We start from the raw sequence: 23,720 nt of genomic DNA, 5'->3' as shown, positions 1-23,720 counted from the left end.
GATTATAGAGTAAAAAGAAAAAATTAAAATTTTTAAATACAAAAAAGATGTCATTCTTTTTTATATGAATTAAAAATAAATAGTATCATACAAAATGAATCAGAAGGTATACATATATTTTAGGAATTGAAATTGCATGTTGGACATTGCAATAAAGCTTTAATTTAACATGTAATAACATATTACTGTTTTAGATAACTCACTAATTCTATTATATAAAGTTATGTGTAATTATTTTCTTGGCTGAATTTATTAAGTAAATGTTTTTTACACCATTTGAATAAAACTTAAATCAGTGTTTTTTTTTTCTTCCCTTTTTCTGGACTTGGTTAAAAAGAGAGAGTAAAATAAATGCTCTGCAATTAAGCTCCATTCAAGAATGAAAGCTAAAAACAGCTTTCTTTCCTGGAAGCAGTAGCAGCAGTAGAAGACCTTTATCAGATCCGATATACGAACAAATCAAACCCAAAAATAGCAAAACCCTGCCGCCAAGATTACAGCCATGGATGCTTTGAGGAAGCAAGCTTTCAAGCTAAGAGAACAAGTCGCCAAACAGCAACAGGTTCCGTCATTTTTTGTTTCTTAATCTAATTTTCTTGTTTTTTGAGCTGCGAGAAAATGTATAATATCCTTGGAATTCTGGGTACCCTTTATGTGTTTCTTTTTGTAGGTAATCTTAATTCATAGCGATCATCTACTAGAACTATAAAATGGGAAAAATTCAATTTTGGGCTGTGAGAGACGAGCTAATTTTTACTGATTCATTTAGCAAAGTTCAATTTTGATCCAATCATATTTCTTCTTGATTCTCCAAATTGGTCTACTTTGAGCATAAGTTCTATGCACTAATGTAGAAAATATTTACACTATCAGGTCATTTATTAGCCAATTAAGTAAATCTCTTAATAAATATTAATTGGTAATCTGGTAAAAATGGTAACTAACCTGGTATCAGAGGTTAAAATTCACCGTAGAAAGAAATTAAGCTTTCAGTGCATATAACTTAAGTCCATCTTGGTTTAATGTGTGAATGGATACTTGAATTCTGAGAATCCCCACATTTGCATTATTAGAAAAGAAAAAGAAAAAAAGCAATGATAATGAAGCCCCCCACCTTTCTCAAGAATTCAACTAAGTAACTGACTTTTTCAGTGATGGTACAAGTTGTTTGTTTTCACAGTGAGTGTTATTCTTGTAGTGTCAGATATTGATTCTTACTTGCTAGTTGTTTTGATGCTTAAACTTCAGGCAGTCATCAAGCAGTTTAGTACAACTGGTTATGAAAGTTCAGATGTTATGGTCGTTGATGAGGTAGAGATGCGAGTACATCACCAACTGGACAAGTTGTATAAGTCTACTCGTGAAAAAAGGGTAAGGATTTTCACTGCAATGTAAATAAAGCCTGTTCACTGTCTACAACTTTTCTTTCCATTGGCATATTGGAACATTTGATGTTCAGTCATTTACTTAACTGTGAAATTCGCTACAATATATTCCAGAATGCAACTTATATATGCAGAAAAGAACTGCTGATATACTGTTTTAGTCATATCAAAGCCTTCACTTTTCTCTTCCTGCGTCTTGCCAACGCTAAAAAGTGAGTGATTTAGCTCTTTTAGTTGGAGGAAGAGCTTTATTTGGGCTTTAGTTACATCTGACTTACAAGGGTGTGGCCTAGTGGTCAATGAGATTCACAAAACGTCTAGATTTATTAAATTTACTTGGGAGTATATTGGAAAATATTTTATATTGTTCTCTAGTACACCGTAGAATATTTTGTATTTAACGGTAGAACATATATGTAGAATCATAGAAATATAGAATAACTACTTATCAAAAAAAGAAATTCAGAATAACTACTTACCATGTTTTACGTGTGGTTGCTGTCCAAGAATTTATTTATTTGATATCCGCGTCAATGTTCCATGGTCTGAAAATGCTGAACTAAATGGTCGCTTCTGTTGTGATTCTTAGCTGGCCTACATTTTTGCCCACTAAGGCTGAATTTGGCCTAGCTCAGCTGGTCATAATGTGCTTGGCTCATTGACAAGCATTCACTTTTCTAAATCAGCTTGAGCTTGACCTCGTTCAAGATATTTTTAGTAGGCTTGCTAGTCATTTTCGTTACTTCTTCTCCGACTACTATAATTTATTCTTGGCTTTTTAAGATGCATTTGATCTTCTTCTTAGACGAGCTGAGCATAATGATGTCAAGCTTAGCTTGTTGTATCAGCTCGAGCTAGGTGCTTTGTTATATGCATGAGACAGTGTGTATCTGTTGACAAGATAAATGTCATGCTTGTGGAGAGCATTATATTCCTAGATCTTGTCTTTTGTAGTTGTGGATCTAGGACTTGGCAAATTCATTTCATAATTCTGATCCGAACTCATTGTGTTTCCCTTTCTGTCTTAAGTTAGGATATCTCTGTTTGTATCTTTTTGCAGGATTTTCAGAAAGAGATTGTTAAGGCAGCTGAAGCATTTACAGCTATAGGATACAAGCATATAGAAGCAGGTAAAACTTTTGAAGGCTATTTTGTACAAGTAGTCATGATTCTTTGGCCGTATTTGGACGTTCGATAAAATAATGACTTTGTCTTCTGCTACTTCTAAAAGATTCTGGCACTCCTTTATGCCTTCTTTAGGATAAGACAAGATTATCCTTAACCTTGATGTTTATCTTTCTTGTTTCTGGATACTGCTGGATAGGCTAGAAGTTCTGGAGTTCTCAAACCTGCCTAGAACTCTATCCTTCTCTCTCCCATTTTCATGGGAGCGGGACATGTTTTTTATTTTTATTTTTTCTATTTTTTTTTTATTTTTATTTCAACTTATTTTATGGAGGTTTATGCTAGCCAGGAACTAAATTATCAGAAGATTGCTGCAAATATGGAGTTGAAAATCCCAATGACGAGGTGTTAGCTAAGGCTGCTTCTATTTACGGTGATGCTCGTAAGCATGCAGAAAAGGAGGTTGAAGATCTAAACAAACTGTTCTTTAGTCAGGTTGGTAAAATGTTTTTCCTCTAATGTGCATGTAACTATGAAGTATGACCAATTATCAGGAGTATTTCAAAGAAAGCTAATTACAAGCAAAGATATATTGGCTCATTTGTTTGTTAAAGTTGCATGAGTTAGATAGAAGTTTTTCCTCTAGACCTAAAAGTCAGTGGATTGCGGCTATCAATGCAGTAGTTTAGTTTTAGTCCCTGCCTAGCCTAAGACCCTGATATCCTTACACGAATAGGCTAATAGCCGCTTTTTCCTTTCCGGTGTTCTCCTTCAATATACGTGGCAAGAAGGATGTCACTTCCGTGTTCCCTTGTGCTTGGAGTTTTTCTCTTTAATACTGGTTTCTGGATGGTTTTCTGTAAGCATATGCGTCAGTTGCAAAGGAAAAATATAACCACCTACCACCCTATTCCCCAACCAAAAAGAAGGATAAATAACATATGTAAAGAATCATGGCTTGGTGCGGTATATGCGGAGTAATATTTGGCACTATCCACTATCAAATGGATGGGAAAGTTGATACATGAAGGTGCAAATACTTTCTCGTAGATGAACATATTGAAACATAACCTGGATAAAGTGAACTCATAAGTCCCTGCTTCCTGTGATTAACAATGTTGTGATGGCCTTGTCTGGATTCTAGTGCAGTAAATGAATTCAATCTTTTCAGTTCTTCCAAATGATTAATTGTGTTATGCCTTTCTTGGATTTTGCTTCAGTAAAGAAGTTTTTTCTTTTCAGTTATTACAAAGTTGCAACTATTTGGTGGAAAGATCAACCAGTATTCTCTCCAACTTATGTAATTTGTGGCATCATTTATCAGGGCTATGTAGCAAACTGGGTCCTGATTCTACTGCAAGATTTGTTTAAAAGAGGATGCTAGTGAACTTTTTGTCACATGAAACATACTTTTAGAAGATATTTCACTACCTTATTTTTCACTTTTCTTTCTGTTATTTCTGATGAATTTAGCTTTTATAAGGCTTTAAATGGGGTCGTGTCCGGAACCTACATTTAGGGTTACTGCCTTATTCCTTGTTAAGATACTGCACATTTCTTGATACAGGAAATTTGTTACAGTAAACCTGCATTCAGTACTTCATAGTTCAGCCATACGTAGCAAACTGAAATGAGTTTTTGGATTTCCAGGTACTAGAACCATTGAGAGCTATGGTAGCTGGTTCTCCCTTAGAGGATGCTCGTCATCTTGCACAGCGTTACAGTAAAATGAGACAAGAGGCAGAGATACAGGTTACTGTACCGATTATTTCTGTTCTTAAAAGACTGTTACTGTAACTGTCTGTTGATACTTGTCTTATTATCCAATTTGCACTGTCATCACATCCTTAGTATTGAATTAATCTTAAGCAGGCAGCCGAAGTTTCTAGAAGACAAGCTCGGGTGAGGGAAGCTCCCATCCCAGAGAATGTGGCAAAGCTGCACGCAGCAGAAACTAAAATGCACGAACTCAAAGCCAACATGGCAGTACTAGGTAAAGAAGCAGCGGCAGCATTAGCTGCTGTAGAATCACAGCAGGAGAGGCTTACATATCAGAGGCTTGTTGCAATGGTATATATGCTGGTGCAGATTTGCTTCTCATGGAGTTGATACTTAATTTTTTTCCCCATAAACAACCATTTTCAAACTGTGGTTAATGTGAGCATTGAAGGGGAGCCTTAGCGGAACTGGTAAAGTTGCTGCCATGTGACTAGGAGGTCACGGGTTCGAGCCGTGGAAACATACTCTTGCAGAAATGCAGGGTAAGGTTGCGTACAATAGACCCTTGTGGTCCGGCCCTTCCCCGGGCGTATAGCGGGAGCTTAGTGCACCGGGCTGCCCTTTTTTGGTTAACGTGTGCATTATCATCTGCAGGTTGAAGCAGAAAGGCTTTATCATGAGAGAGTTGCTGTTATTCTGGGTAATATTGAAGCTGAGGTGAGTGTTAATTATTTCTCCGGAGGTATGCTTTACACCTAGGTAATTTTTCTAACACGAGAATTTGCAATTTGTACAGATAGTTTCTGAAAAACAGCGAAAAGAGGCTGCTCCTCCTGTAGCCACACTTCCTGTAAACCCTCCAGCTCACTTACCTGAGAAAACAAAATACTTTTTGGCCGAGGTAACCTCTGCTTTAGCAACAGTTGTCTAAGTTGTCATAATCTTATCGCAGACTGATTTATTTTAACTATACCATTTGAAAGAGATCTCTGAGGAAAAGCTGATTGTGAATCAGGATGTATTGCTGGTCTGAGCTCTTTTAAACTGTGGTGCTCTAAAGACATTCTTATCAGAGTGGTTTTTACTGTTTTATTAATGAGTTAAGTATTTAATGAAGCATGGTCATAATTTTGTGCCTCTCAAACAGGCGGTTCATTCTTTTGAAGCTGAATCAGAAAAGGAGCTAAGCTTGGCAGTGGGTGATTTTGTTGTTGTTCGTAAGGTTGTTTATTTCATTCTAAAATTCTGTCCCTTCTTCTTTTGGCCCCTCTTTCTTAAGATATAAACATATTGATTATAAAGTTTAGACATAAACTCACTTATACATCTACTGGAGCATCATCCTTTGTAGTATCTTAAAACCCTTTTAAATTCCTAAGACTTTTCCAGTTTACCAGTAAAGATGATTGCTGTCACTAGTCCTCTGAAGTTCTGTCTTCCAATTTATCTGAAAAATAATTTAAGATATGCCCAACTAGAGGAAGTGGAAAGACAAAAAGCAAACAAATATAGAATACTATATAAATGAAAAAGGAAAACCGCAAGTCCTTAAACTCTCTTGTCCTGTATAGCTTTTTTATCCGACTTCTCAAAACTTGTAGAGTCCAATCAATCAAACTGTTGTTATTCTGAGATGTAATGAGATAGTGTAGACTCCAATAAAAGTAATCATGGTTAAATCTTCTATTCCTTCAGATCCATCTTGCATTAAAGAGTGCCTTCCTTTTCTAATTGCATGCTATGTTCAGGTAACTCAATCAGGGTGGTCCGAAGGAGAATGCAAAGGCAAGGCTGGTTGGTTTCCGTCTGAGTACGTGGAGAAACGACAAAGAGTACCTACTTATAATGGAGCGGGTGAAGTTTACTGAGGTTTAACGTCTTGGCTGCTAGTACTTGTTGACCTGTTGTCAGTTAAAACCATTTTGTTCATGCAGAGCTTAGAGTCGAGTGTGTCACATATTGCTTTCAATTCTTTCAGGCTTATACTGTGGATATAAAAAATTACAGAAAATTCTTTTGGTCCTTTTCCTTTTTTCCCATGGTCGTAGAGGTGTCATTACTGATCGGACAAAAGTGATATACAGCGAGTTAAGTGACCTCCTTCTCTGATGGTTGTGAAAATTGTTGTGGGAATTTGTGAATTATGAAAGAAATCACTGCTTGCTTATTACTGAGATCTGTAGAACACTAACAATGATAAAGGTTGCATATGCATTAGTTAGAAGGAATGCACCAAATCATGCTTTCAATAACATAGAACATGAAATATATAGGAGGGCCACCACATAAAGAATTCTACGTATCATTGATTGTTTTTGCTTCTGTTGTCTATCTATTCAGATGCACATAGTTATTGCTTCACGAGTCACATTTTAGAAAGAAAATCATATTGAATTTAGTATCCAAAATACTCATCTTATATAGTCCAGAACATAATGCAAGCATAGTTAAACTATTCTACTGCAATATCAAATACATAGTGGAAATATATCCAGAATCGGTTGTAGAGTTCATTGAGCAGCTATTTTGGAGTACTTTTCCAAAACAACATATATAAATAGCGATCATAGAAATCTTTCATGTTTACTTCTTGTTGTGTAAAAATTAATTTTGTATTTGAGTGCTTTTAGACTTTTGACAATACATGTATAGAAAGAAGAGAGCATTTTAAAATTTGATATGGGCATGCAAATATATGGATGTTTTGGCGGCAAAACTGGGAGCCCGCATGCTTATAATATGGGATTCTTTATTTATACGAGGTTGAGGTAGGCCTAACAAGTACTGGTGAGAGGTGATTAGGCAGGGCATGACGTTGCTTCAGCTCATGATAGAAGGGTGTGGAGGTCGATGATTAGGGTAGAAGATTAATATACAGTTGGAAGTTTCTCATTTGCTTACCAATAGTCTTACTAGCACGCATGTCTCTTCATATTCGTAGATCTTTATTCCGTCATGTGGGTTTGTTCGGCCCGAGTATTGTATTCCATGTTGTTACTAGTTGGTACTATTTATCCTTTTTCTCCTTTTTTCTTCTTCTCTTTTCCTTTTCTTGCTTTCCTCCTCCTCCTTATGTTCCTCCTCCTCCTTCTTCTCGCTCTTTCCAAGCCAAGAGTCTATTGGAAACAACCTCTCTACCTTCACTAGGTAGGGGTAAGGTCTGCGTACCCGCTATCTTCTGCAGACCTTACCTGTTGGGAATATACTGGATCTGTTGTTGTTGTAGGGACCAAACCTTACCTCCAAAATACAACATTAGATTGGTAGAGATCAATCTTCAAAAGGAGGAGCTGAAATAGGGACTAGAAAAATTAAATCATCCTATTTAGCTCAACCTATCCTACTCAACTTACAAAGAAAGTAGCTTTATCAACAAAACAATTAGATGAGAATATAAATGTTAAATGAGTGATCAATTGCACACAACATAAGTTAATCAGCTGAATAAATATGCTATAAGGAATTTGATCCCAATATAAATATTAAAAGAGTGAATTGCTGATTGCATGTATGTACCCCATAGGATTTGGTTACCACCGAGCAAGTTATTACTATTATTATTTTAAGAAAATCTCCATGCCTGATGCCGTGTAGTTGTAGAGTGTTACGTTTTTGGTAAGTTTGGTAATAAAGATATATATTTATCATAGAGTTGACAGTGTGAATCTCTTTTTGTTTATTAGTCTTAGTTTCCATTTATTAATTTCTTATTCATAAATAGTTTTTCTATGTTATGCCTAGCTCGTATTCCATTTTCCACCGCACCCTTTCTCTTTCACCCCTCACTCCAAAACCAAACTCTTTTACGATAAAAACTTAACAGTGTTCCCACTAAATTAATAGACAAATGCAGAAATGCTATATATGTTTGTACACAGACTTCTCATTTAACAATGATAAACTAGTAGTATGTGTTTTCTCCTCATTAAATCACTTAACTGTAATAAATTCAAATAATTTAGTGTAAATAGTAAATTTATACCACTCTTTTATAAAGGTAAATATTAATGTTGTCTACATAGACAGCCACACTCACACTCACACTCACACTCTTCTTTTTTAAGTCTTGACTTTCTCATCGTCACATTCTTTGCGTTGTCTTTCGTCCCTTTTCCACTTTTCTATAAACCTCTTCTATTTTGAAAATTAATTGATTTTTAATATTCATTTTCCTATCTTTTTCCTTTTCTAATGTACGTTATGTATTGTGTGAAGTTAATTTTCCCCCTCCTAGCTAAAGAAACAACTGTTTTAATCCTCAATAAATACTTGTAATCTTACGTAGGTCCTCTATTTTAGTTGGATTGTTAATTGAAACTAAATTTTCATGCATACTAGCAATAGTAATACAAAATGACAAGATATTATTATACATAGAGCGTTCCTTTGTTCAGGCAGTTTTCATCGTTAGAACATTATGCTTATTCAATGGAGTAGAGTGATGCTAAATTATGTAAATTATTTTTAAAACAGAATAAAAAAGAAGCTAAAAATCGGTACACTCTGTTACAACTCATACTGTCAAAAAGTTTCTAGAAGAGATATATAATTCTCTATTTTTTGTTTTGATGGATAAGCGAAGGGAAGAAAAAGATTTGGTATATAAAAATCCGAATATTACGCATGTAGTGTAAGGTAATACTCGAAAAATACAGTAAGCTACCGCTTAATTCCCGTGGTGTTAATCGTGCTATTTGACTATAATAATACGGTCAAAATTTTCTAGAAGAGATAACTATTTTTTCACGGATAGAAAAAATAACTAAAGAAGCGCCGCCCCCAAAAACAAAAAACCCTCCAAAAAGAAGAGAGAACTTTTCCGTGTTCGCGTTCATACGTTTAATGATGTGATATAGACAATCTATTCAAATACAAACATCAATTACACAATTTAAACCCGTGATCATAGGTCAAATAGAAATAACTTTACCGTTCCGGACTCTACTCCCCTAAAAAAAAAAAAAAAAAGCTAAAAAGCAGAAGAATAGCAGTTTGTTTAGAAATTTAAGTACATAAGTCCTAATTATACTTGGAGAAAAAGAAATTTACAGCTATAAATACGCTAAAATGGCACCTAAGATCCAAATTATCTAATTGAAGAGCTTACTATACTATTCTTGAATATTTGCGCAAACCACTTCTTTCTTTCTTTCTTCCCGTGACCACTTTTCTTCTTCTTCTTGGCTTTGAAGAATTTTATTCTTCAAAGCTTACTTTCTTATCTCTCCACTGTGTTATATCTTTAAAGAACCCTACATATATATAGAAGAGCACAACATCTTCACAAAGATTTATTAATCAATAAGGGATAGCGAAAAGGAAGAAAAATCCTTTTTCTATATTCCCCTCAAGATTCAAGAAAATGGCCGATAATAGTGGAGAAAAAATAGAAAAAGGGTCGAGAAAAGGAGATCAAGATCAAAAAGTGCCATTTTACAGGTTATTTTCGTTTGCAGATAGGCTGGATGTTACCCTAATGATCATTGGAACGATAGGAGCCATTGGCAATGGATTAACTCAACCTTTAATGACACTCATTTTTGGCCAGCTTGTTAATTCTTTTGGTTCTTCTTCTGATGATGATGTTGTTCACAAAATCTCAAAGGTACCCATTTTATTGAAATCTTTTCCTTTCCTTCTCGTCTCCTTTTTTGTTTCATTTGTATAAATTGTTTGTTTGTTCTCTTAATTTACTGGAAATATTTTTGTTTATTCTTGATATTCATCAGCTTTTTCATTTTCCTGTTTCGAAATAGTTTTATTTTATCCATTTAATCTGATGGTTTCATGCAGTTAAAGTTGCGACGTTCTAACCACAAGCATAAACCTAAAACTTGACTTCTAAGGTCTCATTCAACAGCATACATAAAAAGTTTTTATTTTCTTCTTTTGTGGTTGGGAGGGGGGAGGCATGAAAATCTGGTTTTTCTTAAAACCCTTCATCTGTTCTATTAAGCAATTGTAATTAAAATTTCAGAGAAAGTAGATAACTACATTCCACAAATTAGTTTTAATACTATATTTCATATTTGAAGAGAGTTGGTAAATGCGCAATCAATTTAACACCATATCTATATGTATTAAAGTTGATTCTATTTCTTAAAACTTATTATTCGTTGATATACGGTTGTTTCATTGTTTGATTACTCTACTTCATGTTAGATAAAATACTTGGAATGCATTTGTAAGAAGACCCTATTTTAAGTAATCATTAATTAGTATGTTTTCATTTTTATTGAAGAAGTGACAAGTTCCACTCATCTGACTAGAACCTATAGCTATTTTGCAGAGGTAAAATGAGATAGTGTAAAACTATTTAAACTTATATAATGTAAAAGTAAACTATCAGCTAATCACCTTTACAAGAATGATAAGAGAAGTATCCTTAGTGCTGCCTCGCATCTACTACTTTGGTCTTTTTAATAGACATGTCAATTTTGGATTTACAAGAGAATAACAATTAGAATTCACTTTTCGCCTTGTGGCAAACATAATTATGATTTTCTCATGTAGATTTCTATTTGGTTTTTGCTATGTAACGCAATCATAACTTTTTTGCTTATCTTAATTTCAAAATCTTTCAATTTTTCCTTTGCGAAATTCCCACTAGAAAGTGGGAAAGAACAAAAGCATATACCTATGAAATGTGCACTCTAATGTTTTGTCTCACGTCCCAATCAACATTGTGAATACAGTGATTCGTAAGTGGTATAATAACCAAAGCTTTTGACTAAAATGTGTTGCCTTTTCTCCTTTAACTTCTTCTTCTTCTCTCTCTCTCTTTTTATTTATTTATTTATTTATTTTAATTTTTTATTTCCAGGTTTCCATTTACTATGTCTACCTCGCTATTGGGTCTGGCATTGCATCCCTTCTACGTAAGTGTACACAACTTGGTTTTTAGTGTCAGTGATATTCTTGGTAAATACACAAAAGTAGTATATCTGTAGTTATAACATGAGTATAACTAAAACATCAAAATACCAAAAGTTACTCTTTTAATAAATAATACATAGAAATTCATCTAAAATATTTGTAATGTGTCCGATATTAATATAAATATAGTTGCACCAAATAAATGTCATAGTCAAAGGAGGCCCACTCATTAGCGGTAATTATTCAATGGATGTCTTTAAGAATATCGGTGCTTTGCGTGCATGTTTTATAAAGGCATAATAGAAGTAAAAGGACAAGTTCAATCAATTACTACCCCACCGTGCTTAGAAAAAAATGTTGTCTTGGTTTATATTATGATAGATATATATCTTTTGGATCAGTAAATTCCCAAGAAAAGGTAATTTCCCAAGATTAATTGTATAATCAATCTAAGTATCAGGAAAGTGTAAAATGAACCAGAAAAGAGAACTAGTAAATTTGAGTTCTTGAACTAAATAGTAATGGAAAGAACATGTGCACTCAATATTGAGAGCTTAATTGTTACTAATTAAACATTACAGAAATGTCATGTTGGATGGTTACTGGAGAGAGACAAGCGACTCGAATTCGGGGATTGTATTTGAAAACAATCTTGAGGCAAGACATTGCCTTCTTTGACACTGAAACTACAACTGGAGAAGTCATTGGAAGAATGTCTGGAGATACTATTCTCATTCAAGATGCCTTGGGTGAAAAGGTGCAGTTTCTTATTAATAACAAATGCTACTGCAATTGACTAATGTTTTAGTTTTCTTGCAATAAGAAAAAATAATCATAACAAACGTATGTTGAATGATTCCAGGTCGGGAAGTTCATCCAATTCCTGTCAACATTTGTTGGAGGCTTCATAATTGCCTTCATAAAGGGATGGCTTCTCTCAATAGTATTGGTTTCTTGCATACCTGCTCTTGTCATTGCTGGAGGAGCTATGGCATTGATCATGTCCAAAATGTCAAGTCGCGGACAAGTTGCCTATGCACAAGCTGGAAATGTAGTTGAGCAAACAATAGGAGCAATCAGAACAGTAAAGACTCAAAATAACTATCCAAATCTTTCTACATGTTTTTGTATTAAACGTGCAAATTTAATCTAAAAAACTTGTTAACTTTAGGTTGCAGCATTCACAGGAGAGAAGCTGGCGATAAGTAAGTATGACAGCAAACTAAAAATTGCCTGTGCTGCTACTGTTCAACAAGGGCTTGTTTCAGGCGTTGGACTTGGCACAGTCTTACTCGTCGTCTTCTCTACTTATGGACTAGCCGTTTGGTATGGTTCCAAACTGATAATTGAGAAAGGTTATAATGGTGGAGATGTCATCAATGTTATCATGGCTATAATGACTGGTGGAATGTAAGCATAAAATTCTTTGTTTAAAGCATCTTAATTTTTTTTGCATTGGAAAATTGGCGTAGGCTAAAGAGTGTGCCAACCCTTTTGTTTGTTCTCTTATCAATTTGCAGGTCACTAGGCCAAACAACACCATCATTGAATGCATTTGCAGCAGGACAAGCTGCAGCCTACAAAATGTTTGAGACAATCAACCGGAAACCTCTGATTGACACATCTGACACCAGCGGGATTGTGTTGGAAGACGTCAAGGGTGAAATTGAGCTTAAAGATGTGTACTTCAGGTATCCAGCCAGGCCAGATGTGCAAATCTTTAGCGGATTCTCACTTGTCGTACCTAGTGGAAAAACTGCAGCTTTGGTTGGGCAAAGTGGAAGTGGGAAGTCCACAGTTATCAGTTTACTGGAGAGATTCTATGATCCTGAAGCCGGAGAGGTACTCATAGATGGTGTCAATTTGAAGAAATTCCAACTCAAATGGCTAAGGCAGCAGATGGGATTAGTAAGTCAGGAACCTATCCTGTTTGCAACAACCATAAAAGAGAATATCAGTTATGGTAAAGAAAATGCTACTGACGACGAGATTAAGACAGCTATTGAACTTGCTAATGCTGCTAAGTTCCTCAACAAACTTCCCCAGGTAAAATATTTTCCCATTATTCCATATTCACACACATCCAATTAACTGTTAAATAAGCAAAGGATTCTGTAACTTTAAATTCATTCTTTTCATCGCGGCGATCTATAGGGGCTTGACACTATGGTAGGTGAGCATGGAACACAACTATCTGGGGGACAAAAGCAAAGACTTGCAATAGCAAGGGCTATTCTAAAGAACCCAAAAATACTTCTCCTCGATGAAGCTACAAGTGCACTTGATGCTGAATCAGAGCGAATCGTGCAAGAAGCACTTGAGAAAGTCATGGCGAATAGAACAACTGTGGTTGTTGCTCATCGTCTAACAACCATTAGAAATGCTGATCTTATAGCAGTGGTGAATGCTGGAAAATTACTAGAACAAGGTAAGAATTCTACAGAATGTTTACCAAGCTTTATTTTGTGTTTAACTAAGCTATAAGCACTTTTTTTCCCTCTCATCACGAAAATAGGAACGCATGCTGAGTTGATACAAGATCCAAATGGGGCGTATTCCCAGCTTGTGCGAATGCAAGGAGGAAATAGGGAAGAAGAGAACACAAAAAATATGGACCTTGATAAGGTGGATTTAACCACGGATTTGGAGAATAACTTGAGCAGGTCATCAAGTCAGCGATTGTCAGCAGTGAAGCGATCAACAAGCCACGGATCATCTAGACATTCCTTCACACTCAGCTATCCTGTTCCGGGGCTAATTGATATTCATGAAGCAGAAATAGGAGATGAGGGCAAGAAAAAAGAAGATAAAGGAAGCTTAGATAAACGAAAGAAAGTTTCCATTAGGCGGCTTGCTGAACTAAACAAACCTGAGCTTCCTTATTTGCTACTTGGATCGTTGGCTGCGATCATACATGGTCTGATTTTCCCCTTATTTGGACTCTTGCTATCAACAGCTATTAAAATATTCTTTTACCCACCACATAAGTTGCGAATTGAATCAAGATTCTGGTCACTCATGTACGTTGGCCTTGGTGTGGTGACTTTGCTAGTTGTACCTTTCCAGAACTACTTATTTGGAGTTGCAGGTGGGAAATTGATCGAGAGAATTCGTTCTTTGACGTTTAAGAAAGTAGTCCACCAAGAAATCAGCTGGTTCGATGACCCTGCAAATTCAAGGTATGTTAGCAAATCAATAAGCATTGAATTCTTCCCCTCTAACTTAACATAGTATCACAGGCTAAATAACTGAAATTTTCTCGAGTGCAGCGGTGCAGTGGGTGCAAGGTTATCAACTGATGCTTCTACAGTCAGGACGATTATGGGTGATGCACTGGCACTTATTGTACAGAACATAGCAACTGTAGTAGCCGGCCTTGTGATAGCCTTCACTGCTAATTGGATTTTGGCAATTATAATCCTTCTTGTGTTACCTTTAATTGGTTTGCAAGGATTCCTCCAGACCAAGTTGTACAAAGGCTTTAGTGCCGATGCCAAGGTTTTCCATTTTTCTCATCGCTAAATAAATTTCATTAAAGGTGCTTGAATATAATTTGAATAACCTTCTAGGTGATGTATGAAGAAGCCAGCCAAATAGCAAATGATGCTGTTGGCAGCATCAGAACAGTGGCATCATTCTGTGCAGAGGAGAAAGTGATGGACATGTACCAAAAGAAATGTGAAGGTCCAATGAAGCAAGGAGTAAAGATAGGAATTGTTAGTGGAGCTAGCTTTGGTTTTGGTTCTTTTATACTGTATTGTACAAATGCCTTCTGTTTCTACATAGGATCTGTCCTTATTCATCATGGATTAGCAACATTTGGCCAAGTTTTTAAGGTAAAAGAACTTAGTTTTCTCTTTCTTTTCAGCTCTTGCTTATCTGTATTTAGTTTCTGAAAGAAATCCTTATTATTGCAGGTTTTCTTTGCATTGACACTATCAGCTGTTGGAGTTACTCAAAGCACTGGAATGGCTCCAGATGCTAACAAAGCCAAGGATTCTATAGCTTCTATTTTCGACATTCTTGATAGAAAACCCAAGATTGACTCAAGTTCTGATGTTGGCACTACTCTAGCTGTTATTCGCGGAGACATTGAATTCAAACATGTGAGTTACAGATATGCAACTCGCCCGGATGTCCAAATCTTCAAGGACTTATGCCTAACCATCCCTTCTGGAAAGGTAGTTCCTAGTACTCCCTCTAACATTATAATAACGTGCTTTATCTTTTATTCGACTGGCTTAACATTTCGCTTCTCTTTGTAGACTGTTGCTCTAGTGGGAGAGAGTGGAAGTGGGAAATCAACTGTCATTAGCCTAATAGAGAGGTTCTATAATCCTGAATCAGGAGAGATATATTTGGATGGTGTAGAAATCAAACAATTCAAGTTAAGTTGGCTAAGGCAACAAATGGGCCTGGTTAGTCAAGAACCAATACTGTTTAACGAAACTATTCGTGACAACATTGCCTACAGCAGACAAGGGAATGCAACAGAAGAAGAGATCATTCAAGCAGCAAAATCAGCAAATGCACACAACTTTGTATCCTCATTGCCTCAAGGATATGATACATCTGTTGGGGAAAGAGGGGTACAGTTATCCGGTGGACAAAAGCAAAGAATAGCTATAGCGAGAGCAATACTGAAGGATCCAAAGATTCTATTGCTAGACGAGGCAACAAGTGCATTAGATGCAGAATCAGAACGTATAGTACAAGAAGCATTGGATCGAGTAATGGTAAATAGGACAACCGTGGTAGTAGCTCATCGCTTAACCACAATCAAAGGGGCTGATATAATTGCTGTTGTGAAGAATGGAGTCATTGCTGAGAAAGGAAGGCATGAAGTTCTTATGAACATAAAAGATGGAGTTTATGCATCCTTAGTAGCATTGCATATGACTTCAACCTGATTACTGAAATCAACATTATTTCTTCATCTTGTGACCAAGACTTAGATAAGGTCTCTTTTTGTCTTTCTTTTATTCCCACTCATATACATTTCTTTCTTTTTTCTTTTTCACTTTTTTTTTTCCCGCTTATGTTGCTCAAGTGTACAGTCTCTTGGGGTTATATGATTTGTATTTCAAAATATTGTCAAAGAACAATTTTACCTTTCTCGATAAAATTCTTTAACCCTTTGTTGGATTATGACATCACAACCATGTATAGCAGCAAAAGCATTTTATAGTAATTCATAATTTTCCACCAAAATGACCCCAATAACATCAGAATCTTAGCGAAGTAACGCAAACAACTAGTAGTATATTTAATCATATAGGATAATAACTTAAACATAATACAAATATAGGGATATTGAGGAGTTTCAACTTGCTGGATTCTCATAATTTTCAAATTCTCATAACATCCAAGTAGGATTTCTTATCAAGCTTACGAGCAAATAAACCTCTGAAATAATCTGTAGCTCCAATATTTTTGAACTTTGCCGGGTTTTCAGAGGAAATGATGCTTGGAGCAGGACCAATTTGTCCATCAAGTTTTGGACTGTAAAATGTTGCAATTGAGAGTCTTTCCTTTTCGTTGTTAACCGTTGCTCTATGCTCAATGCTACGGTAGGTTCCATTAGTCACTATCTGCAAATGTATACATACATATTAGTAAATACAGTTAGAGTAAAAGAAAAGGCCAATTTAGCAGATTAATTACCTCTAAGATATCACCAATGTTGACAATGAAGGCATTAGGAAGAGGACTAATAGGAATCCATAGACCATCTTTCTTAATCTGAAGTCCTTCCATTTGGTTAAGTTGAAGGAGAATAGTGAGGCCAACAGCATCTGAATGAGGAGAAAGTCCTATCACTTTCTCTGGTTCGGGACAGGGTGGATAGTAGTTCATCCTCATCGTTTGCATCCCTTCTCCAAACAGTTCCCTCATGTATTCTCCATCCATATTCAATACTTTTGCTATCAAATCAATTATCTTTAAAGCCAATGTTTTCAATTCAGCTGCGTATAGTTCAACTGTTTCTCTGCTTCAACACAACTACTAATTAGCCATCCTGAATTTAGTTGGCATGAGATAACTGCATCTCAAATCAACTCGGATTCAACATATATATGCACAATTGATAGTGCAAAGAATTTTAATGATACTGTATTTTGACGTGTTGTAGCAAGTAAAATTGCCTTATTTTTCATGTTACTAATTCCAGTTTATATCAACACTTACTTTTGGTAAGGTGTTTGGACAAGTTTTTATAAGGAAAAACAGAAGAAGCATAAGCAATTTTTGAGGTTACTGATTTCACTTTTTATGAATGCTTACCCATATTAATCATTTATGGGGAATACCTGAATAGTAGAGGGAGGTGGGGGAAGATATGTTGTTTTCTCAAAAAAGGAGGGAGGGTTGTCAAGAAGAAGAGATCAGCCCAGTCAAGTTTCTGGTCCTCAGAAACAACAAAAGCTTGTCCAAAACCATCCAAATCTCCATCCACTTGCTTCCACATTTTCTTTTGGTCCATTGGTAGGTTGAAGAAATCTTGAGTATCCTTCTTCACTTTCTCAACTAATGAACCACTCACACCGTGATTTATCACCTGTGTAATCATTGCAAACAACAATAGAAGGAATATGCAATTAAATTAAATTTTTGAGAATCTAATACGTCAAATTTGTACGTGTAAATATTCATATCTACTGTAAACCCTCCTAGCTAACGGTATTAGAATTAATAATCCCTGAATTATTTAGTTCTAATGCTTTGTGTTGAATTAAATGAGATTACGGGTAATCACTTATTTTTCCATGTTTGATTGGTGAGTGTAAATCTTTTTTAATGTTTTGTTAGAAAGTAAGAAAATATTTTTAGGAAAATAATTTTTTATGTTATTCTGTTCACCCCTTCCCCCAAGTCTTATGTTTTCTGTGCTCTCCCCCTCCCCCACCCCATATACCCAACAATTTACACAAACCAAAAGAACTTAATGTGTTACTTCACTTTTTTACGCAAAACAACGTTGAAATTTGTGCTCCATAGCTAAAAAGAAAACACTCTTTTTTTAGTTGCAAAAGAAATTACTCCTTCCACAATATGAAAATAAAGTACTAATTTTGTTGAAATGAGAGAAAATACTTTTTTTACATCATGAAAAAAATATTCTTTTTGTTGAAATGAAAGAAAATACTTTTTACTACATCATTTTGTTGAAATGAAACAAAATATTTTTTCTACATTACGGAAAAAAGTACTTTTTTTGTTAAAATAATTTTTTCTTTTATATTGTGAAAAGAAAATACTCATTTGTTAAAATGAAAAAATAATACGGCAAAGGGCCAAATATACTCCTGTACTTTCGAAAATGGTCTAAGAATACCCCTCGTTATACTATTGGGCTATATATACCCTTCCAGTCATACTTTGGAACAAATATACCCTTATTTTGGATGGAGTGCCACGTGTCAGCACCAGATGAAAACGACCCATTTCTTTTTTTTTTTTTTTACCCGACCCGTTTTAAAAACCCCACCACCCGACCCGTTTTAAAATTCAGTTTTTTTAAAGCATATATTTTGTAAAAATTAGAATTTTTTTTTGTAAAAACTAAAAAAAAAAAATTACAAAATATATATTTTAAAGTCTTTTTAGTTTATTTAAAATATTTTTTTTTGTAAAAACTGAAAAAAATATTTTTTAAAAAAATGCTTTAAAAACTGAAAAATATATATTATGTAAAAACTGAAAAAAAGGAATTTGCAAAATATATATATTTCAGTTTTTTCAGTTTTTTAAAGTATGTTTTTTGTAAAAATTGAAAAAAAAAGATTTTGCAAAATATTTCTATTTTTTTAAAACTAATGCATATGTAGTCCACTGATTTAGGAGAGTCTTTTTTTTTTTTTTTTCCAGTTTTTACAAAAAAAATACTTTAAAAAAACTGAAAAGACTTAAAAATATATATTTTGCAAATTTTTTTTTTCCAGTTTTTACAGAATATATATTTTCCAGTTTTTAAAGTATTTTTAAAAAAATATTTTTTTTTCCAGTTTTAACAAAAAACATACTTTAAAAAAATTGAAAAGACTTAAAAATATATATTTTGCAATTTGTTTTTATTTATTTTTTTTTCAGTTTTTATAAAAAAAATTCTAGTTTTTACAAAATATATGCTTTAAAAAAACTGAATTTTAAAACGGGTCGGGTGGTGGGTTTTTTAAAACGGATCGGGTAAAAAAAAAATGGGTCGTTTTCATCTGGTGCTGACACGTGGCACTCCATCTAAAATAAGGGTATATTTATTCCAAAGTATGACGGAAAAAGTATATATAGTCCAATAGTATAACGAGGGGTATTCTTAGACGATTTTCGAAAGTATAAGGGTATATTTGGCCCTTTGCCAAAAATAATACCTAGCTAGATAACGAAATAAAATAATTCGCGGATTACTTATTCCCGAATTGAAAATTTTAACTAAACGCGGGTAAGATAATCTTACATATATCTAGAGATTATTTTCTTTATCCTGGTACCCAGAAGCGGAACTAGATTATTAGCTACGGGTTCGGACGAATCTAATAGCTTTTGTTTATATGCGGTATTTCTATTAGAAGATCCATTCGAGTATATATAACTATTCAATTGCGAACCAAGTAACTAAGACGAGCTATGAATTCGATGGTAAATTCAGGACCATAAATTTTAAATCTTGGCTTCGCCCTGCTACTCCCAAATGACCCCTAACGATACTTGTGTACAATTATACAAAATTTTCAAATTTTTAATAGCAGAAAACCAAGGCCGGCTAGTAAAATATATATTCCACAAAAGAACCTGGAAAAATCCCCCGTCTTTGCAAGCAGAATCAAGCTTCTTCAATTCGATTTCATCTCCAAGAAGTAAGCTTTCCATGTTGATGATTGGGATATTATCAGAGAAACTAATAGAAGTAGATGATTTGATCGGAGAAAAATCTTGATCATCTCTCACGTAACGCGCCGGGACTTTTTCCGGTGAGTCTGTGGCCAGTTCTTGAACACTTGGCACAGCCAACGTTCCACCTAGCGTCGTTGCCAAATTTTCCTCCATCATTATAACTACTAGCTTAATTATAATTTTGCTCTTGTTTATTCATACACACAAATTTATATATAGTATCTTCTTACGTGTATGGTGGGGGTAGAATTAGGCACACCTAACCTCATCATAATATATAGAAGAATACGATATGAGTTTAATATATTTATATAATCAAATCATTTAAAAGATAATTATAATTACTATATTGTAATTTTATTTGTAAATAATTTAGGAAATACACATAAGTTATCTGTTATAATCAATTAAATTATACTTAAAGTGTTAAAAAATTTATACAGCAACAGTATGCAAAATCATATTCAAACATTGTTAAAGTTTTTTGTTTCCAAAAGATTGTCTGGATTCTGTTTGAAAGAACATTGACCACAAAACAAAACAAAAATATGTAGTAAACGTGCGTAATTGCTTACCTTGCAGGGCAAATGATAAAATGTTTTCTAGAAGCGGTTTGCATAATGTGAAGAGGAAAAAGTTACATGTGGAGGAGCCACTCTTTGCCGAGGAGAGTCAATTGATGTCGTTTCACTAGAAAATGACACTGCATAAATAGGTCAAATTGTTCCTAAAAATATTAGGTGGCATGTCACACCATAATCAAATTTCTCTGTTAACAGTATTTGCGAGTGTATTCACGACTTTCCCTCTAAAAAAAATTCAAAGGAAAAACAGGAGAGGTGAGGAATTGGACCCTTGTTAATAAGGTAAAAATTCATGTAGCCAACCAATTATTTTATATACATTTTATGTAGGAGCGGATTTACCTGGAGGGGTGTGGGACACATGAACCCATACTCCCGTCTCTAGATTTTATATTGAGTTTTTTTTTTAAAAATATAAAAATATTTGAGATCCTTTCATTAGATGTAATATTTAATAGAACTATGAAGTGCATTTATTTTTATTTATTATAAATAATGAGTTGTATCACTGACTTATCAAGTGTTACTGAAATGCGTCAATCATGTCTTTGTTTTTCCATATTCATATGTCAAGATTTCTTATATCTTTTTTGAATTTGAAATGGTATTTCGATAATTTAAAATTAAGTAGAATATATTATTATTTAGGTATCATCTTGATTTTTATGTTTAATTATTAAATTCAGTTAACCTTGAAAGTATATATTAACGAAAAATTATTGTTAGACAACTAAGAAAATAACTATCACGTGTTACTAAAAAAATTCTCCCATAAGAATATTTTAATAGATCATATGTTTTGTCAATTTTTTAATTTTTACTAAATATATATTCACTTATCGAAACTTTATCTATAACTTAAACTAAGTAAGATTAAAAAATATTTATGTAAAAAAATTCGAAAAATCAGACAAAATCGAACCAATCCAAATCGATATATCATAGTAAAATTAAACCAACTCGGTCCATATACACCCCTAGTTATTGTCATAGCAAAAATTTGATGGAATCAAGCCAAACGATAGTATAATGTATCCATACTTTTAAAATCCTAGATACGTAACAATTTTAAGTCGACCCATAACTAGTAGGTTGGGCAGGAGAAAACGACCTGAATATCATCTTTTTCCTATTGTTTGATTGCGTAAGTTGAGAAAGCATAAAATCAGCTCCCTCGATTCCACTATTATAATACTCTCTCTTCCAATTTATATTATTTAATTTGATCGACACAATGTTTTAAAAAAAAAAAAATTTAAATTTATGGTGGTAAACATATCATAATATATTTGTGTGGCTAAAATACTTTTAAAACATTTGATCATAATAAATATATAATAATATTTGTTTGGTTATAAAATTTATTATTACGAAAAAACAAAAAATTTAAAGTTATATTACTTTAAATATAAAAATATATCATTATTTGTGGAACAAATTAATTAATTAGAAAATAGTATCACATACAGGGGCTGATTTACCTTATGAGGTGGGGGTGCCACGCCACCCGTTCGTTCGCTAAAATTTTTACTATGTACATAATATCTCTATGAAGAAACGTATATATGAATAGAGTGACACCCAGAAGTCACAAAGTGAAAGTGAGTGCCATTAGTTCACGCTTCCCTTTGAAGGCTTTCCTTGGAGTAGCTCATTTGATTTTTCCTTTTTTCTACTTATTAAGATTTCTTTTATTTTCAGTTGAGCCCTAGGGCCTCACCTCTTTTCCTTTTTCGGTGCTTTCCCTCATTTTCTTCCTTTTATTACTTGCTAAGTCTCTCTTCTTCATTTTTTTTTGACTTTCAGTCCTCGTTTTGTTTCTATCATTATACCTTACTTTATGAACAATTATTTTCTATAGATAATTTAAATTGATTTTAAATAGCATATAATTTCTTTATTTTTAATGAAACGATATTAATTTATGTATTGGAGTATAGTTTGAGCAATATCTTCTATTGGGTTTTGAAAAAAAATTAAATGGCTTGATTGATAGTCGTTTTGAGTCGAATATCATAGGTTGAATGTTGAAGTTTTTTCTTTGAAAATAGTTGTCATATAACTCAAAAATTAAGATGGAAAAATAAATAAAGAACAATACAAGTAAATTAATCTAGTCAAACAAAGAATATATAGTATAGTTAAGCTACTCTTTAAGCAAATATTTATATTGGAGGCGCTCTTTCATGAAATGTTATTTTTCTTTTGCATTTTTATTTAGAATGTGTTTAAATTAAGCGTTAAAAATTTGAACTAAAATCGAACTTATTTGCTTTGTGAATGAAAGGCCTATTCAAATTAACAAAAAACTAACCGACCCGACCCATTATTCCTAATCTGTCTTTGTAGCTACTGACATGTATACTGAATGCATAACATGCTGGCACCCGCAACATTCAAATTCTGGATCCGCATCCGATCACGGTCACATAAGGTAGAAGTTGGAAGAAGTCGCAGGGAATAGTACTTTATAACTTATGGTTGAGAATTGAGATTTAAGAAATTTAGAACTAGCTAGTTTTTTAGACGGGTAAGGGTCTGATTTGCCCTTCTACTATCATAAATAGGCCTTATTTACCATCTGTTTAATTTTTCTATCAAAAATATCCTTACTGTTATATATTAGGTTCATATTTACCCCTTAAACGCTTAAAATAGTTACATTTGCCCTTCGTTATACTTTAGGATCATATTTACCCCTCTACTCTTCAAAAAGGGTTACATTTGCCCTTCGTTATACTTTCTTGACATATTTATCCTTACAATTATACCCTACATTTACCCTCATCTGGTAGATCGCCATGTTCCACATTTTTGTTTTCCTACATGGGACCTAATTGAATTTCTTTTCTTCCAATTTAAATATGGTCACTTATTTGAGATAATTTAACCTGCTCACCCAATTTAAATAAGACACACTAACTAAAATAAATGAAAATCATAATTCCCAATCCCCACCCCCCACCCCCACAAACAATAACTTTGAACTCAAAATCACTAATCTAATATAACTCACAATTATTGCAGTAACCAAAGTAAATTACAAGAAGTTGCACAACAATAGAGTTAATGAAGTCTTATTTAAATTGGGTGGGCATGTTAAATTATCTTAAATAGGTGACCATATTTAAATTGGAAG

At 33.9% G+C, this 23,720-nt stretch overlaps 3 protein-coding genes across 3 annotated transcripts; 2 read left to right on the top strand and 1 right to left on the bottom strand.

Moving 5' to 3' along the window:
* Positions 1–320: 320 nt before the first annotated feature.
* LOC107761786 (SH3 domain-containing protein 3) lies at positions 321–6,399 on the top strand. Its single transcript, XM_016580062.2, has 10 exons — positions 321–562; positions 1,249–1,371; positions 2,446–2,515; positions 2,860–3,005; positions 4,161–4,262; positions 4,383–4,580; positions 4,884–4,946; positions 5,026–5,130; positions 5,377–5,451; positions 5,978–6,399. The coding sequence occupies exons 1-10, from the start codon at positions 503–505 to the stop codon at positions 6,095–6,097; spliced, it is 1,062 nt and encodes a 353-aa protein (XP_016435548.1). The 5' UTR covers positions 321–502; the 3' UTR covers positions 6,098–6,399.
* A 2,913-nt stretch (positions 6,400–9,312) lies between these two features.
* On the top strand, positions 9,313–16,230 carry LOC107761787 (ABC transporter B family member 9). Its single transcript, XM_016580063.2, has 12 exons — positions 9,313–9,834; positions 11,053–11,107; positions 11,687–11,862; positions 11,968–12,189; positions 12,277–12,515; positions 12,626–13,151; positions 13,260–13,533; positions 13,621–14,284; positions 14,375–14,603; positions 14,675–14,941; positions 15,023–15,286; positions 15,371–16,230. The coding sequence occupies exons 1-12, from the start codon at positions 9,592–9,594 to the stop codon at positions 16,013–16,015; spliced, it is 3,804 nt and encodes a 1,267-aa protein (XP_016435549.2). The 5' UTR covers positions 9,313–9,591; the 3' UTR covers positions 16,016–16,230.
* Positions 16,231–16,347: 117 nt separating this feature from the next.
* LOC107761788 (oxoglutarate-dependent flavonoid 7-O-demethylase 1) lies at positions 16,348–20,215 on the bottom strand. Its single transcript, XM_016580064.2, has 4 exons — positions 19,896–20,215; positions 17,417–17,664; positions 16,770–17,094; positions 16,348–16,696 (listed from the first exon to the last, which is right to left on the bottom strand). The coding sequence occupies exons 1-4, from the start codon at positions 20,151–20,153 to the stop codon at positions 16,454–16,456; spliced, it is 1,074 nt and encodes a 357-aa protein (XP_016435550.2). The 5' UTR covers positions 20,154–20,215; the 3' UTR covers positions 16,348–16,453.
* Between the last annotated feature and the right edge of the window lie 3,505 nt (positions 20,216–23,720).

Source organism: Nicotiana tabacum, chromosome 17, assembly GCF_000715075.1.
Source record: "Nicotiana tabacum cultivar K326 chromosome 17, ASM71507v2, whole genome shotgun sequence".
NCBI lineage: Eukaryota > Viridiplantae > Streptophyta > Magnoliopsida > Solanales > Solanaceae > Nicotiana > Nicotiana tabacum.
Note: the sequence above shows the minus strand (reverse complement) of the source record. Positions and strands in the feature narration are given on the sequence as shown.